This window comes from Lichenostomus cassidix, chromosome 9 (assembly GCF_008360975.1).
Source record: "Lichenostomus cassidix isolate B80296 chromosome 9, HeHo_3.0, whole genome shotgun sequence".
NCBI lineage: Eukaryota > Metazoa > Chordata > Aves > Passeriformes > Meliphagidae > Lichenostomus > Lichenostomus cassidix.
Window position 1 is genome coordinate 19048608 of NC_139490.1, and position 12643 is coordinate 19061250.

The 12643-nt window shown below is 38.4% G+C and overlaps 1 protein-coding gene across 1 annotated transcript; it reads left to right on the forward strand.

The window, feature by feature from the left end:
• Window positions 1-413: 413 nt before the first annotated feature.
• Window positions 414-7995, forward strand: RBP2 (retinol binding protein 2). The gene is made up of 4 exons (XM_085069692.1): window positions 414-551; window positions 2731-2909; window positions 5880-5981; window positions 7713-7995. Exons 1-4 carry the CDS (start codon window positions 479-481, stop codon window positions 7764-7766), a joined length of 408 nt encoding a protein of 135 aa, XP_084925818.1. The 5' UTR covers window positions 414-478; the 3' UTR covers window positions 7767-7995.
• The last annotated feature ends 4648 nt before the right edge of the window (window positions 7996-12643 follow it).

Sequence of the window (12643 nt, forward strand, 5' to 3'; positions counted from 1 at the left end):
CTTATATTTGTTTCACATTCAAGCCTTGCATAAGTTGTAAATGGGAGTTCTGTGTGTGTCAGCTCTGTGAGACTGCCACTTCATAAGGAACAGTGACACGTAGAAAGGAGCTAAAAGGGGAATTCATCTTGGAAAGTTTAACTGGCTTGTACAATTTGCCACCGTGTTCAATATATTTCAAAGGTATCCCATAATAGCCAGCAGTTCTTTACAAAGGTCACTGTAAAATCATATCCTGTATTACTACATATTTCTGAAAGTGTTCCTTGTCTGCCAGCTGCTCAACTGAACTTTGCCAATGAAAGCAAAGTTTCTCAGGTTATCACTCTGCCCCTTAAACTGTATTATCTAGAAAATCATAAACCTTATGGAAAAAAAGATATGAAAAGGTTTATAAAACATTCTTTTAGCAGATCCTAAAGCGGATCCTTTCCAGTCTCACCTCTTGAGCTGAAGTTGGTTTTAAGCTCTCGCCACCATGCCTGCTGATTTCAATGGGACGTGGGAAATGGAAAGCAATGAAAACTTTGAAGGCTACATGGTTGCTTTAGGTAAATGAAAAAATATTAACTACATAAAGGGAAAATGCTTCAATTATATCCTTCTAAAAATTATTGAGATTTTTTCTGTAATGTATGTTGTGGCATAAGGGTTTCTGCCAATCACATTAAAAATCAGGTAATTGTAATGTACTTAAAATTGCAATGATCTAAATATATAAGCAAATGAAGACTTGTAAGATATTATTCTTTATTTAGATAAATGAAAAAACAGATAGAGGGGGGATAAAAAAACCCCAAAACAACAGGCTTTCAGATGCAGAAGCTGTGTTTTACTCCTGGTATACACTTACTGTAACACTGAAGCCACAATCTAGTTAAAGAGGAACAAGATATTCTGTATCACTAATGTAACAATAATGCCAGTATTTAATTAATGCTTTGAACAAATTAAGTTACACAGATAAAAATCTGATGCTTTAACTGATGGAAAAAAACTCAATAACTTTAGCGACATCTGTAAATAGTATGCATATACACCTGTGAGGGATAAAAAGGATTTTAAAACCAAGAATGATTAGGACAATATCTTGAATATCAGGAGAAAGATACACATTAATTGAAGTGATTTTTGTGCATACATGCATATATAAACTATAAACTTATATATATTATAACTATATATATATACAAACTTATATATACACCATGAGTTATAGTAATTCAAAACTGCCAATGAATAAACAAAAAACCCCAAGACCAAAAACAATGCAAAGATGCAGATGCAGTAGGTGGTTCTCAGAAAGAAAAGAAATTGCAGGGAAAGGGTGAAAATATATTCTTCTGCTGTTGCTCACAATTTTACATTTTGTTGATATTTTAAGTATTAATGTGCTAAGATTCAAAGCACACTGAAGTTTTGAGGGCTTTTTTTTTAAATTCATCTGTCCTTTTAATTAATGCATACACATTTCTATACTTTAATTAAAGAGTAGTTTTGCGCTTTAAGTCAGAGACTTTGATTTTATCATAAACATGTTACAAAGTATTTAAATCTACCATAATAGAACTACATATCATTTTTATTGCTTATATTGTTCAAAATGCAGTTATGAAAACCATGCTTTAATAAAACCTCCCTGGTTTTTCTCCAGGAGCTACAAGACTAATATATTAGTCAGAAATAGCATTTCCTTAGAGGTCTAGACATTCTTTCCCTCAGAGAGAGCTAAATTTTATGTTGTCTGGCTATAAATCAGACCCAGAGATACCTTTAATCCACCACAGCAGATAAAATATACCCAAGAAGTCTTGAATATAAATACTGAACAGGACCATTATTCCCCATGTTAAAAAGTCACATTTTTTTCAAGCCTATCCTCTTACTCAATTCGATTACTACTTCACAAGTAGGATAATGAATCTACCAAAAGAAAAAGGGCTCCATTAGCAAGTGGCATTGCTGAGGTGACAATGATTAACACACACATGAAACCACTAAAGGATGGCCAGCAAACCAAACCCATTTTTCAATCCCTTGCAGAAGCATGGGAGATTATTTCATTTGCATACAGAACCATAATAAGATTCCCTGCCAGCTGGTCAGAAATATTTATTGCAGATGGTAATGCTGCTGGCATGAGGGGGTTGGCTGGGGCAAACTGTGAACCTGGTAATATATATTCTCCCTTTGGTAACTTGCAACGCATTCAGTCCCCAGCAGTTGTTTACACCATAATGTTAGTCCTCATCACAAACCAATAAGGATGTTAAGGAGATCAGTACTGCAGAAAATGTTGACAGAATATGAAACAGGAACTGTCAAATGCTCTACATGGATACTTTTTTGACTTTTGGCTTTGAGTTGGTCTGCTTTTAAACTACAATTAAATTGTGCATCTGCTATCTAACAGTAATGGGTTTCAGGCTTTTGATTGTTTCTTTTTCATTAATATAATTTTCATTCTTTTAAGTTAATTAATTACCCTCTTGTATACTCTCACAGACTATAGGTTCATCATAAAAGTAATATGCCCAAATTCCCTTGATTACATTCTCATTCTCCCTTGATTACCTACCCATTCAAACATGCTAAAATTCTGATCAGGAATATTATTCTGAGATCCACCTTTAAGGATTTTTTTTTTTAATGTGTAAATATAAGTGCTGTGGGGTTTTATTTTTGTCAGCAAGTACTGGAATTTTCACTCTCTTTTCTGGTTTTTGACAGGTATTGATTTTGCAACTCGTAAGATTGCAAAACACTTGAAACAAACAAAGGAGATTGTTCAAAATGGAGATAATTTTAAAACAAAAACACTCAGTACTTTCAGAAACTATGATCTGGATTACACTGTGGGAGTGGAGTTTGAAGAACACACCAAAGGACTGGATAACCGAGTGGTAAAGGTAAAAATCTGATACCTGATAGCTGTTTGTACTACAGTTAGCACCAGGAGCCAGCAGTTCCAAAAATCAGCTGAATGCTTAAAGTAAAACCCCAGTGTTTTAGAGAAATCAGAGGATTTTTACAAAGCAGAAATAATTTGCATCCTGAGACTGTCTTCTTTCCTTCTAAAAGCATTTATTAGAAATGCAAATCAGGATGGCTAGGGAGATACGTGAGGACAATCATTAATTATGTTTTTCCAGTAGGGGATTTTTCCAGCTTTTCCATGATACATCTTTATGTATCTAGACAGTAGCAAAACAGTGTTTTTACCTATGTATCTTCCTTAATGAAAGTGTAAATTCACCCCTGTGAATTTAGGACAGATTTTCTTTTCAGGATGGTTGGGTTTACGGTGATAAGCCTCAGTTGGGCAGTTTAACAGTTGGACATTGTTAAAAATAAACCCACATTTGGCTTTTAATGTAAAAGCACCTTTGGAAGGGGCAAGAAAGAAATGTGAGCCAAAGTTAGCAGTGGTTTGGGTGAGAGGGCTACTGGCAAAGAGGCAAGGAGGCCCAGCAGTGGATGCTTTACTACCTTTGGGATTACAGAGTAACCTGAGCTCAGAATTCCCCCAGGAATCTGAGGCCATTTGTTCACACACCTTCCAGGGATATATGTGGACAAGTAACATTTGGATCAAGGGTCATGTCATTCAAACAAGACTCTCTCAGAGAAGTCAGGGGGGGAAAGAATACCCATGAGCACTAATTCACTTACTGAATTCAGCTTCATGCTTCCGTATCAATACTGCTTCTGTTTTACTTTCTTCTCACCCCTGAAATGCTTAAGCAACACTTCAAATGTAGAAAGGCCAGTAGATCTTAAATTTCCATTGACTGTCCCCTTCAGAGTCCTGCACCACTTCCCTCCTTTTGTCATCATTCACTGAATCTACCTGTTCTCAGCTCTGCCAATTACCACAGGTATATTCTGCCAATCAGCTCTCGGTTGCCAAACTCTGAAAAGCTGAGATCAAAACTCACTGTCAACAAGACCTGTTTTGTTTTGGCAATTGCCACAGGAAATTGGCAGTGTAAAGGACATGTTTACATTTGAGCTCACATCATCCTTCACTGAAGTGGCACAAATTTAACAGAAGACATTGTTTGTTCACCATGGATCGCTTTTAATTCTCAAACTAATTTTGTGCAGTGTAATGCCTATGATTTCTTCCAAATTATTTCTCATTCACAGCACTGCAAGCCATCACATAGTAAGATGCTTTTTTTTTTCACTATCCTGAATACCCTAGCTCTAAATTTTCTTTCTGTCTTCTTCTCCAGTGAGCACTGGGTGGAACAAATTCATGTGACAAAGTATATGCTTTAAAACACTGCTCCCACATCTCTTCAGGTCAGTTGAAGACATTACTAGTGATCTAAGGACTCATTAGTTTCATCACTCCTTAAGTCCATCAATTAGTGCTCCTCTAGTGCTCATCACCACTGCCAAAGCCCTTGCCTTTCTCTGCAAAATCTTTTCACTTGCAGACTTTTATTTTCACTATAAATGGGAAGGAAGGAAGGAAGGAAGGAAGGAAGGAAGGAAGGAAGGAAGGAAGGAAGGAAGGAAGGAAGGAAGGAAGGAAGGAAGGAAGGAAGGAAGGAAGGATTTTGTGCATTTATAATCCTACCTGATTTAATTACTATTGCCTAATATTCATTTCTAAACAAATCATATGATTTGTTTCTAGTGAGGGGAGAAGGAAAAAGGAAGCATGTCATGCCATTATTCTCTGAATTGCTCTAAAAGTATTTTCTGGTCATTTTATTAACAAAACAATGCCTCAAACACATTAAACTTAGATGAAGGTAATAAAATTGGTAGGCAACATTTAAATGTAAAGAGGGCATGGATAATTTAAAGAGCATGTAGCTTGAAAATTCCGTAAATAAGAAAGAAATTAACTGAAATGGAATGAGTTTTGTCTCATTATTAATGGAAAGCTCCCTCATAAGAGAAATAAATCATCCAGGGCTGAACTAGAAAATGAATTAAGCTCCCAATACGCTTGGAGCTTTGTAATAACTGAGCTTTCATGGACTGTAACTGGTCTCTAATAAGGATTTGTCTGATACATGGTTAAATGCATCCCTAAAGGACAATGGTTCAAATGCAGAACAATTCAAACAAAGTTGCTTTGAATGTACCCTGGCACATCTGTAGATTGATCATTTAGCCTGTAAAGAGAACTTTTCCCTACTGATAGGCTTATCTCGCTCCTGGACAAGAATCAGAATACCCAATACCTTATCTGCTGCTGATAGAATGGGAATCACACCAGATCAGGAAATGGTTGAGGATGGAAGGGATCTCCTGAGAACACCTAGTCCAACCCCTCTGCTCAAGCAGGGTCAGCTACAGCACATTGTCCAGCTTATGAGCACATCTCTTAACACTTCTTTGTAAAAGTACATGAAAATATACAAATAAATTTAGTGTAGAAGATGAAATTAACACACAGGTTCTCTTGTAACTTTATGCAGAGCTAGAAAAAGTGTTAGCACTGCCCTTGTTGGTATAAGCCCTCAAGTCTTCATACATTAAACGTTATAATTTTTTCAATAATGGCTTTAAACAGCAAAAAAAACCCACAACTTTCATACATGGCACAAGTCGCTGTAAATCCAACAACCTCCTAGTTAGTATGAACACGTGATATTCATGTATGTGAAGAAACACACAGAAATGACAACAAAGCAGTACCAAAGCTTTTTGTCAACATGCTGATGTCATCTTCAATGTGTCTGGGTTTTGGTTAAATGCTTTTGAGGGGGTTTTTAGGAGGAAAATGGAGAATGAGAGAAAGCAACTGTAATTGTGTGCAACTGTAACTGTGTATTCACATTGTTTGATTTGACTTATTTTTATATGTTCATAAACTTCTCATTAATGTAACTGAGTTAATTATCTGATTCATGCAGACCCTGGTGACCTGGGATGGTGACAAACTGGTCTGTGTTCAGAAAGGTGAGAAGAAGAACAGGGGCTGGAAGCACTGGATTGAAGGAGACATCCTGCATCTGGTAAGGGCTGCTCTACAGATACAGTGCACATCACTGAGGCTGCAGCATAAGCTCAGGTTTTCCATTTCAAAGGATCCATTATTTTTTTCTAGTTAGAAAGGTTTTTATTTAGACAGTTCTGATCTCTGAAGTCCAAGGAAATTCCCCCTCTGCTTCAATTCAGGAATGCTCAATTTCTTTCCACCTGCTCCCAATTAAGTCATAACCCTGCAGTGGTTTCTTTGCTCCAGTCCACTGCCCTCCAGCTCTTAACCCTTCCCATTACATTGCACCTCTAACATAATCTCACTCTTATATAATCACTGGTAGAAAAAAAAAGACAAAAAAAAATCAGAGAGATTGCAAGAAAAATGTTATTCTTTCTTTTGAAAGAAGCAATGTGAAAATTTAGCACACTGTGCTGTAATACAGATCAGAAACCCCTGGACACTCAGGGGAGGATCCCACAAACAACCTATACTGCAATTATTTTTTCCTAGTTCAATAATAAATTCAAACATCTAAAGTAGTGAGCTACAGCCCAAAGATAGATGTGGTAAATCCAAGAGAGGCCAGAAGAGCTTGTACAGGAAATAAGCAATCAGTGGTGTCCAGAAAGATTTCAAAACAACAGTATCATAGAATCATAGAATCAGTGAGGTTGGAAAAGACCTCCAAGACCATCAAGCCCCAGCTTTGACTGAACACCACCATGTCCATTAAACCATATCACAAAGTGCCACATCTACTCATATTTTGAACATTTCACATAATGATAATTATTCCAGGGTTTCCTGGGAGATCAATTAAGAAATGGCCATGATGATGTTGGATAGCACAATAGGTAGACGGAGACAAGCTTAAGAAGAGCCATTGTTCTATCCCATGCTTTGCACCTAGACACCTTCTCCTTCCCAAGTTTACATACACTTGCTGTGGGCAATCACACTGGCTCACATCTGTGTGCTTGAAAGGTCAAAGCCAGGAATTAGAAACCACGATCTGCCACCAACCAAAAGTCGCCTGTCCAGTGCACTTCTCCAGCTCTATTTGAACACATCTTCAAAAGCTGACCTAAGGCTCTTCATGCTGGCACCAGGATTCATGCTGAGACTGGTGGAAGCAGAGAAGCCAAGTAGACCCTCACAACAAGTGTTCAGGCTTGGCCCTTTGCTGGCCACAAAGGCAACTTCAGCTCCCTGCAAAGTCCTGTTTGGCCCAGGAGTGCTGCCTAATGACAACAACCAAACTGACTGCAATGCAATGTGCAGCTGTGCAGCCTTTAAGAGGTCAGCTGCAGCACTGGGCAGCAATGGTGCATTGTTCTGGCCCCTGAGAAATGGCTGGGCACACCTCTGAAGCAAATCATCTTTTTAAAGCATTCCTCCTTTATTTTTATTTCCTTGTTTCAGTGCTTCTCATGAATTTTGAGGTAACATGAATTATAAACTATTACAGTATATTGTTTTAATAACAGAGCATGAAAAAGCCTTGAACTAAAGCACAATTTTTATGCATTTTTCATGTTTATTCTTCTTAGAGCTCAAGTGTCAAAACTAATTACTGCAACATGAGGTGCATACCTGCTGCTTCGTTACATGTAATACACTATTCTTTTGGTTTGGTTTTTTTTTTCATAAACACAAGTTTTTAATGTAGTGGCTCAGTTGTAGCAATTTCTGGTGGGATCTGATGTATATGCAAAATAGAACCTCTACCCCTATATACTTACTAATTGTTTTAATACCCCAGGAACTGACATGTGAAGACCAGGTGTGCCATCAGACATTTAAGAGGAAGAACTAGAACTGAGCAGAAAGTCTCCCAGATCTTCATCATAATGTTACGCTGTTATGTTTTGTCTAAAAAGAAGAACGAAGCCAGATTTTCATTCCTTTGACACTGCAATGTGAATACATTATGTGACTGTTTATGGAAACAAACACATTTTATAGATACAACATCAAACAGTTACAAACCTCATAAATTCCTTTGTCTTTCAGTCTGGAGTTAAATAAAAGTAATTGTCTTTCAAGTAATGTTTTCCTGCATCTGTATAATCACTTCCAGAGGAATGTCTGTTAGCAACAAGGCTGAAAATTAACAGTCACAATTATTTCAACCACAGTATCTCTCTCCATAGTGCTGTATTATCATAATGTATCTGGATGACTGAGTAACATTGGACATTCATTGGACTGTTTATATTTAATTTATTCCTGGATCACCAAGTCCACAGTTTCAGGCAACAGAATGCCTCACTGAGCACAATACATGGCCTCTCACATCTGGATTGTTCCCTTGAATTTGGCCCAGGTCTAAAGCTGCTACTGGGTATCACCTGATAAATATCTCATGGCCTTTGTGAAATGCTGTAGCTCCTCAAAAGGGTCCTAACATGGATCAATGACAATGCTGTACCTTCCAGTTAGAGCTGGCACCCTAATAATCCTCCCAGTGGAGAAATCTGCTGTTTGAAGCAAACTCTACATTGAAGAGTTGCTCCATGGTGTGAAAACTAAGGCACACTTAGGACTGTAAGAGGGAAACTGCAGAGAGCACACAGTCTGCATGTACCCTGTGCATAAAGAGTACCCAGCACGCTGCAAACTTCACCTTGTACCACCTTTCAGAGACTGTAAAAAGAAAAGTCTTTTTCATACAATCCTTCTCAGTTTTATTCAGGGTTTTTCAAAAGAATTCATGATCATTGCTAAAGGCAAGTTTAAGTTAACCATGGATGATGAACACTCCTTCAGTAGATAGAACCTTATATTATTCAACAAAATATGTGCACACCTTCCCCAGAAGAGCTTGTATGCCCAAAAGCTCTTCTGCTTTTTCCCAACTACATGAATTATTCTAATAAAATACTCTGTCTTTCCTACAACCTTGCCTTTCAGATATAAAAACTTTCACATCAACTTTATCACTGTTAAGTCCCCCATGTCCATAGGCCCCCATCCTCTGTTTGGTATGGGAGGAGTGAAAATTTGCTGAACAGATCAGTGGTAGGGAAGTACAGAAAATATGTTAAAAAACTTCTGCAGAAATGGAGGAACATATGCTTTCTCCTCATCCCCACCTGCTCCTTAGCCCACTCGCTGTCAATAGCTCAGGATAGGAACGGAGTGAGACAGTCTCCCAGCTGAAAACTAGGTTACATCTGCAAAAATCGGATTAATATGTCACCAATATGTATATGGCCATGGACATTATCCTGGTTCCAGCTGGGATTAAGTTAATTTTCATTTTCCTAGCCAGTACAGTGCTGTGTTTTGGATTTAGTATCAGAATAATATTGATAACACAGTGAGTAGTTGTTGCTCAGTGCTGCTTCCTCTAAGCCAAGGACTCCAGGTTCCCATGGCTCTGCTCCTGAGGAGGTGCACAAGAAGCTGGGAGGGAGCAGAGCCAGGACAGACCCAAACTGGCCAAAGGGATATTCCATACCATAGCACACCATGCTCAGCATATAAAGCTGCAAGAAGGAAAAGAGTTGTGTTTGGGATGGCATTTCCCTGTAATTACTGAGGTCTTCCCAAGAAACTGTTACACATGATGGAGCCCTGGTGTCCTGGACATGGCTGAGCACCTGCCCATGGGAAATGGTGAATGAATTCCTTGCTCTGCTTTGCTTTTTCTTTACCTATTCAACTGTCTTAAGTTCAGCCCAGGACTTTTTTCAGGGAATGGCTGCGTGGTGTTTAGTTGCCAGCTGGAGTTAAATCACGACAGGCACAGAAGTGCATATGTAAGGATATTTTTATTAATTGGACTTTGCTTTTCCTGATAAAAGTTGTTTTGATATCAAACTTCCTGTGTACTTTTCCTGAGCAATGCTTTCACGTTAGTTTGCACAGAAGAAACTGCACTTTGAGTTAGTAAACTCCTTATTTTGTCTTGTTCAGCCCTGACCTGGACTTTTCAGTAAAAATGTTTTTAATTTGTGTTTCTAAGTGTTTTCTAGTTACAAGGATAGGAAGTACCACAGTTCATTAAGCTTTCAAAATATTATCAGAAGAACGTAATCACTAGGAAACAAAATGTGCATGTTTTAATCAGTGGCATTTCTCCTAGCTGGTTCTTGCCAGGAGTAAGCCTGCAGAATGCAGCTGTTTGGAAATTCACACTAAATCATGAATCCAAAGAAAACCTTTCATATATCACAAGGAACCATCATCAATTCACAAATGATGAGTTTGAAGAGGGAAAACAAACATTCTTCAATTGGTTTCTTATTATGCTCACTAGTTCTATCTAATGGTTATGTCTCAGAAGGAAATGAAGTAGGCAATTGAGCACGAGTAGACTTTGATTGGGAGAAAACTGAATTTCACCCTATTTTTTGCCTATCTTGGAAATGAAAATTCCACTTTTTAACATGAAGTGAGAAAATATGCAAGTTTTTTTTATGCTCCAAAACAACATTTTGTTTCTGCACATACCAATATACAAGAATTTGCAGCATCCTTTACAACTGTACACACAGTGCTGGAGACAGAGGAGATATTCATTATGTTGCATTATAATTACTTCCAAAGGTATCCTTGTTTGTATCATATTTTTGATGTTAAGTTGGTCTCTAAGCTGTTCAAAGTCCCTTATCTCCTTGTCAGCAGATTAAATACTTGCTCTGGAGGAACGGACCTTGCTGGTAAATCAGAGAATATTCATTCACATTTTTTCAGCCCTCTGGCACGCAGTGCTGTCTCAGCTGTTTTGAAGGATTACCATTTGCATGGATTCTTGTCCTCACAGAGAATATTGATCAAATACAGCTCCAGGAAGGGAATTTACCAGCAGCCTCCTGATCCAGTGTAGTGGGTTGAGGCTGGATACCAAGCATTCACCTAAGCCTTTCTCTCACTCCCCTCTGCAGCTGGAGAGGGGAGAGAAAATACAACGAAGGGTTCATGGGTTGAGATAAAGGCTGGGAGAGAGATCAGTCACCAGATACTATCATGGGCAAAACAGACTCAACTTAGACATATTAATTGAATTTGTTACTAACAAAGCAGAGCAGGGTGACGAGAAATAAAATAAAACCTTAAAAACACTTTCCCCCTACTCCTCACTGTCCTTGGTATCTGCAGAGCTGTTCCTCTCACATGTTCTCACTCTACTCCTCTCTGGCCTCAACTACAACTGTGCAATAACAGTTTTCTCTCTTCTTAGATCTGTTATCACAGGGGTGTTACCACCATTTCTAACTGGCCTAGCCTTGATCAGTGACCCATCTATCTCTGGAAACACCAGGGATTGGCTCTGCCAGACCCAGAGGAAACTCCCAGCATCTTCTCACAGAAGTCACCCCTGTAGCCCCCTCACTGCCAAAGCCTGGCCATGCAAACACAATACATGCAGAAAACAGAAAAGCCTGAATGGTACAAAAGCACTTCCTAGTGAGCACAGTACTGGGGAAAGAACCAGTACCATTACCTGTCCTGGGCTTTTCAAATGACAGTGACAAAGCTGTGTGTAACAAATGTTTATGGTGGAATTTGTAAAAGTTCTCTGCATTGAGCCATTTTTTCTCCCAAAAAGTTAACTAGCATTTTCTTGCCAACTGCTAAAAGAAGAGAGCAACACTGTAGGCAAAGGCTGTAGAATAATGTTGTCATTGCTCCTACCAATTGTGTTCTGTGGCAAGGTTCTACAGTGCTGTCTTTTTGTGGAGCTCTGGAGGGTCACCCATATATGCACAGAGTGCCTTTCAAATTGGCCATGAATATCCTGGATGCTTTGCTGCTCTGCTGCTTGTGAAAGATACTCCACTGCCATCTGGCAAGAAGTCTGAGGTTTTCAAATCAGCATTTACTTCAAGATCTGATGAAGACATAATTCAAAAACAAGAGTGTTTGAAAAACAATTCCAAAACAAGAGTTGCTTAATAGGATTTATTTGTATTCTTTTAAGCAAGGGTATATATTTTGCTTTAGTGGGGAGAGATTTATAGAAAGGATGTCTTAAAAAATTTTTTTCCCACTAGAAGACATTCTTTTCTTTAATTTCTGACTGATTCAAAGGGCAGAGGTTGCAGATGCTTTAATTTCAGCTAGCTGATTACACTTGTTATGCAGCTTCTGAGGATTAGAAGAAATCATTTTGTGAAAATGAGATTTAAAATAATATTAATGAGACAAGTTTTTCAATAGCTGCAAAAATTTTCTCAGTTATTCTCTATCACATTTGCTTTAATTATATTTCACATTGCAGTGCTTTAGTCACTGTTAAATAGAAATGGGAATGCAACAGATGACAGTAAATATCCCAGAATTCTTCGAATTGGAGGAATCCATGGAAAGATTAGGACATTTGTCTTTATGTGAGAGCAAACAGAGACTTCCCTTGGAAAAAGACTATAAACATGAAAGGTTGCTGTTGAAGGAGTAGGGGCACACTCTCATCCAGGCTCAAAGACAGGAAAAAATAGACAGGACAAGAAGCAACAGCCTGAAACTGCAGCATGGAAACTGCAGGTGGACATCAGGCAATGCCTCTGCTCCCCAAAGATGGGGCAGGACTGGAAGAGACCAGCAGATGAGCTTGTGGAATCTCTGTATCCACTTTCTTCCATCAGCAAACCTATCATTGTACCTGCAGTAATAGCTGACAAAAAGGCTGGCAAGAAGATCCCAAAGATATTATAATTCTTACTGGTTTTATGGGAAAAAGGGTCT

What these genes read in the sequence shown, in the direction of transcription:
- RBP2 (XM_085069692.1), top strand. Translation starts at nt 479, where the DNA reads ATGCCTGCTGATTTCAATGGGACGTGGGAAATGGAAAGCAATGAAAAC. An exon ending in AGGCTACATGGTTGCTTTAG is followed by an intron (nt 552 to 2,730) that starts GTAAATGAAAAA and finishes GGTTTTTGACAG; the next exon opens with GTATTGATTTTGCAACTCGT. An exon ending in AAGGAGACATCCTGCATCTG is followed by an intron (nt 5,982 to 7,712) that starts GTAAGGGCTGCT and finishes TTAATACCCCAG; the next exon opens with GAACTGACATGTGAAGACCA.